Source organism: Mizuhopecten yessoensis, unplaced genomic scaffold (genome assembly GCF_002113885.1).
Source record: "Mizuhopecten yessoensis strain PY_sf001 unplaced genomic scaffold, ASM211388v2 scaffold9031, whole genome shotgun sequence".
NCBI classification, from domain to species: domain Eukaryota; kingdom Metazoa; phylum Mollusca; class Bivalvia; order Pectinida; family Pectinidae; genus Mizuhopecten; species Mizuhopecten yessoensis.
In genome coordinates, this window is record NW_018407844.1 from 303,446 (window position 1) to 309,429 (window position 5,984).

Here is a 5,984-nt window from a genome sequence, read left to right on the forward strand (position 1 = left end):
GTTACCATATGCTCATACAATGTAAGTACTTGATCATCCAAGCATGCTACTGGCCAAATATCATCACCCTGGGACTTTTGGTTATTGAGATGTTTTAAGATTTTTTTCATCATTTGTCATTTTGAACCCTGTGACCTTCAAAGAGGGTCAAGGTTAAACATTTGAACTAATTTGGTAGCCCTTCAACCCAGCAAGCTACTAGCCAGATGTCATCACACTAAGATTTTAAGTGTTAGAGTTTTGAAGAAACGTGTTGGTGTCGGATTGACGACAGATGCCACCCCATGACTGTTTGGGCGGGGTGGGCTGAAATTTGTATTGCTAATCAACTTTACATACCCAATTATCATAGCTCTAGAGTTCTGTTCTTTTACGAGACAAGTTTGTCAGCTTGCTGAAAAATAATGGGAACAAACTTTTAACTGTTTTATTGTTTTGTTTGTTTGTGTTTTACGTCCATGTAGGCCTCTGACCCGCGACCCGAATCATGGGGAACCTGCATGTGAAATTTGAGATAAATCCTTGCGGTAGTTTTTGGGGAAAAAAACCTTTATCTCTCAAAATTTAGGAAGATTCACTTGTAGGTTCCAATTGTCTTGTGTTATGTATATTTGGACTAATCAGAAAACCAAGATGGTCAGCAGACTGCTACTTGAATTTAGAGAGTGGAAGTTTGTTTGCGCTATTTCTCAGAAAGAACTGGAGGGATCTCTCCCAAATAATAACTGAACTACAAGTTCAACGTATCCAAATTTCATACATGTAGTTATTTAATTCAGACGTCTAATTGGAGCCCTTAAATTTGACTGATCAGGGTTATTTTGTCTCGCCACCACGAAATGGAAGCGAGACTGAGGTGTTGCTATTCTGGCGATGGCGGCGACGGCGACGGCGTTAACATTAAGTTTTTGTGTTTAAGTTAGTTTTACTGAAAGTATAAATGCTAGACCAACCAAACTTAGATCATAGATGCATCTTAGGTAGTACATCTCAATCCAATCATTGCATCAGATGCTGGATGCGGCCTACCTTTCATGGTCCATTGACTTTGTCAGAATCTCCATCAACATTATGTTTTTGTGTTTAAGTTAGTTCCTCTGATATGTGCATTGATGGTCAAAGCGGGGCATAGGCGAGACTAATAAAATCTTTCACCTGTAACTGAGTGAGATTGGGATATCTCAGTCGTGTTGAGATTCTGTAACCAAATCCTAACCGTGGCGTAAGCCGAGGTTGGGATGTTACAGAATCTTAACCCGAGACTGATATAACCGATCTTGCTCAGTTACAGGTGATTGATTTTTTTTCTCGCACCTTTTAGTTCGAAAAAACATAATTCAATTTTGCTGAAAACAATGATAATGACCTCTTCACTACCTTAGCTACATTTGAATGCTTCCGCGTAAAAATGTAGTTCGTCCTTACATAGATTACAACGTATTTCACAGTGTAGATTATATTTGATCTACAACATCAAAAATCTAACAACATCAAAACTATACATATTACGCCAAAACAGAACATTTATAATGCAAATTGTCAATTTCAAGCAGTTAAGACGCGGATGAATACATCGCAGTGTACAAATTCGGCGAAATGTCACGTAAAGGTACAAGACAGATCGGACGAGATATAAAAATCTAGCATGGGGTATGACGTTGGATATCTCTGTCTGAGGTGCGAGAAATATCAATCTGAATGGCTTGTTAGCTCACCTGGTCCAAAGGACCAAGGTGAGCTTATGCCATACCGTTGCGTCCGTCGTCCGTCCGTCCGTCCGTCAACAATTTCTTTAAACGACTTCTTCTTCTTAACCACTGATTGAAATTTAACCAAATTTGACTGGAAGCATCCCTAGGTGGTGGGGATTCAAAATTGTACAAATGGTGGGGCTGACCCCCCAGAGGGCTGAGGGGCGAGGCCAAAAGGGGTCAATTTGGCTATATTGCTTAAAGTGACTTCTTCTCTGTAACTAAGAGATGGATATCAACCATATTTGACTGGAAGCATCCCTTGGTGGTGGAGACTCAAAATTGTACAAATGGTGGGGCTGAGGGCAGGGCCAAAAAGGGTTATTTGGCTATACTGCTTTAAGTGACTTCTTCTCTGTAACTAAGAGATGGATATCAACCATATTTGACTGGAAGCATCCCTAGGTGGTGGAGATTAAAAATTGAACAAATGGTTGGGCTGACCCCCCAGGGGGCTGAGGGGCGGGACCAAAAGGGGGCAATTTGGCTATATTGCTACAAACGACTTTTTCTTTAGAACTATGCACTGGATATCAATCATACTTGATCAAAAGCATTCTTTGGAGGCAGGGATTTAAAATTCTACAAATGGTTTGACTGACCCTCCAGGAGGCTGAGGGACGGGGGCCAAAAAGGGTATTTGACTATATTGCTTTAAGCGACTTCTTCTCTGGAACTGAGAGATGGATATCAACCATATTTGACAGGAAGCATCCCTAGGTGTTGGTGATTCAAAATTGTACAAATGGTGGGGCAAACCCCCCGGCTAAGGGGTGGGGCCCAAAAAAGTGTATTACTTGAAAATGGTTGAGATCGGGGGCCCTACCGTATACCCATATATACAATTGCTGAGTATAAAGAGAAGAATGCACATTTGCTTCCAGGATGGCCCTATAGGGTTTGGCCCCACCCTTGGAGACATAGTTCCTGGGTCATAACTTTGAAATGGTTGAGATCCCCACCCCAAAACTATATATACAATTGTTGGGCATAAAGAGAGGAATGCAGTCATGATATTAGAATTGATCCTGGGGTCTGGCCACAACCCTAGGGACCTAGTTTCTGAGTCACAGCTTTGAAGCTGTTGAGATCCCCACCCCATAACCATACATTAAATTGCTGGGCATGAAAAATCTAATACGGATATGCTACAAGGATTGGCCTTCGGGTCGGGCATATTCCCTTGGATCTCATTTGGAGAATATTTTGCCATGATTGATTAGATATCCAGGTGAGCGATACAGGCCCTCTGGGCCTCTTGTTTAAGTTTTGGGTGACTACTGGTATACCATTTTTCAATGGGCTTGTTGAACCTTAAAATCATAACATAACATCTAATGAATCATAGGTCCAGATTCATGGTATTTAAATCAAAGGAGAAAACCTAAAGTATTCAAGATATTTAATTATGCCTGCTCTGGAACAAAGAGAGAGATGTATTAATACTATTAACAATAGGGGTCGCAGGGTCGCGGTGGCCAAGTGGTTAGGGCGTCTGACATTCTGATACCACTATCCCTCCACAACTAGGTTGTGGGGTCGCGGTGGACAAGTGGTTAGGGCGTCTGGCATTCTGATACCACTACCCCTCCACCACTAGGCTGTGGGGTTGCGGTGGCCAAGTGGTTAGGGCGTCTGACATTGTGATACCACTAACCCTCAAACACTAGGTTGTGGGGGTGCGGTGGCCAAGTGGCCCGGGCGTCTGACATTCTGCTACCACCAGCCCTCCAACACTGGGTCGTGGGTTATAGACCTACATGGGGCAGTTGCCAGGTACTGGCCGTAGGTCGGTGGTTTTTCTCAGGAAACTAAGGCTTTCCTCCCCCACCAAAACCTGGCATGTCCTTAAATGAGCATAGCTGTTAATACGATGTAAAACACTAACAAACCAAACCAAAAGTATTAATACTGGTTCTTCTGCTAGAAACTTTTCCTGGCCGAAGCATGAAGTATACCTGTATCATCCACATAGGGTATGCAGTGCACTGGGGTAATGCCATTAAGGTCAAAGTTCAACTAGATATATACATGTATGGAGAATACAAGTTAGAAAATGTGACAACTGGATAAGAGATACTCAGTGTTTACAAGTCACGACCACATTGTTTCCTGTCACAGGTACTCACACACCCCTCAGCTCTGCAGAAGACCTTGTATGACATTCTGGACAAGCAATGTTCCAAATCCAAACGTGGGTATAACACATCACTCTCAAGGAAATACAATGTTCCTTTAAGCCATATGCCTGATAAAAAAAAATCTTAAAACAATTTGTTTAATAACTTTGAATAATTTCATATCAAATGATTGGTATTTTTTTATTTTTTTTTTATTTTTCTACTTGTCAAATACTTAATGTTAAAATGACCTACCGTATACATACACCAATTGATGAAAAACTGTTAGTTTCTCTACTGTAAGTGTTAAATTTAACGCAATTAAAAGGACAGTGTTTGAAGCTTCTCTGACCCGTGTTTATTACAACAAGGAAGAATATAAGTTTCTAAATTACATATGCTGGTACTCTACTCCAAAAAGTGAAATTTATTTTAATGAAAAAGTCGAAAAACCGTGGTGTCTGTTTATGTGACAATGTCTATCATAGAGGTCATGGTTTAATAATGGTTCCAAATTTTATCAAATCAATAATTTGTTTGCTTGTGTAGGTATATGGTCCATATACATGTACTGATATTTAAATTTTAGAAAAAAATTATTACTTAATGAAGGTGTTTTTTAAATAAAGGTGTTTTTGAAAGTCATATTTCAAAATGCAATTCTAAACAAAATAAATTAATATAAAAAGTTATGCGAAATTATTGTGTGGTTTGTTGTAGATGCTGACGTGGGTTGTCATTTTCTCCACCTACACCAGGAAGTTTGTCGGACATTCCAGTATGCCAAGGTCAAGATTAATGCTGTTCGCACATGTCTCACCCGACTGGAAGAGCACAGTGATGTCATCAGGACCACTGTAGATAGATATAGAACCGTGCCTAGTTAGGTCATCACGTCACCTTCCTGTTCAACTGTAGATAGATATAGAACCGTGTCTAGTTAGGTCATCATGTCACCTTCCTGGTCAACTGTAGATAGATATAGAACCGTGCCTAGTTAGGTCATCACGTCACCTTCCTGGTCAACTGTAGATAGATATAGAACCGTGTCTAGTTAGGTCATCACGTCACCTTCCTGGTCAACTGTAGATAGATATAGAACCGTGTCTAGTTAGGTCATCACGTCACCTTCCTGGTCAACTGTAGATAGATAAAGAACCGTGCCTAGTTAGGTCATCACGTCACCTTCCTGGTCAACTGTAGAAAGATATAGAACCGTGGCAAGTTAGTTCATCACGTCACCGTTGTGGTTATTCTGTGAACTACAAGGCCATCATGTCGCCTTCCTGGTTGTCCAAATGAGACCTTAAGTGTATTTTGATGGCATAGGACTTCATCCTGCCATTCTAAACGTCATCCACTGAAGGCATTAACTCCCTAGAGTTTTCAGGTTATCTAGAAACTGGCAAGGAAATTTACTGATGTTGAAGTTCATTTGTACCCTGTAAAGTCAAACTGTTTGACTCTCTCAGTCCTTGTCATGTTTTGTGGATCTGTGACCTTATGATTTTATATGACCTCTGACCTGCAGATATAAATAGAGATTTTATGATTGACACGACCACTGACATGCAAATCAAAATCATTAGATCATTTTGTTAATTTTGTGCCATACTAACTAAGTTTTTGTTAATTATTTATTTGGTGTTGTTTGTTTTAAATAAAAAAGAGTATTTTCTGGTTTGTTCTGTCATTGCTTAAATTACATTCATAATCTTCAACACCCTTTCAGCTTCAGGTGGTAAACCTCATATTAACTGAGTAGATTTGGTGCTACAGATTATATTTCCTGTCTAACTTTAGGTGCTACAGATTATATTTCCTGTCTAACTTTAGGTGCTACAGATCATATTTCCTGTCTAACTTTAGGTGCTACAGATCATATTTACTGTCTATCTTTAGGTGCTACAGATCATACATGTATTTACTGTCTAACTTTAGGAGCTACAGATCATATTTCCTGTCTAACTTTAGGTGCTACAGATCATATTTACTGTCTAACTTTAGGTGCTACAGATCATATTGACTGTCTAACTTTAGGTGCTACAGTTCTTATTTACTGTCCAATATTAGGTGGTACAGATCATATTTACTGTCTAGGTGGTACAGATCA

The 5,984-nt window shown here is 39.9% G+C and overlaps 1 protein-coding gene across 2 annotated transcripts in view; it reads left to right on the forward strand.

The window, feature by feature from the left end:
• Positions 1-5,767, forward strand: part of LOC110457153 (CST complex subunit STN1-like) — a 35,201-nt gene extending 29,434 nt beyond the window's left edge. For both annotated transcript variants that reach the window (XM_021508267.1, XM_021508266.1), the window contains exons 9-10: positions 3,873-3,945; positions 4,592-5,767. In XM_021508267.1, the coding sequence (XP_021363942.1) occupies positions 3,873-3,945; positions 4,592-4,758 (240 nt within the window). In that variant the 3' untranslated portion in view covers positions 4,759-5,767. The remainder of the gene's footprint in view (positions 1-3,872; positions 3,946-4,591) is intronic.
• The last annotated feature ends 217 nt before the right edge of the window (positions 5,768-5,984 follow it).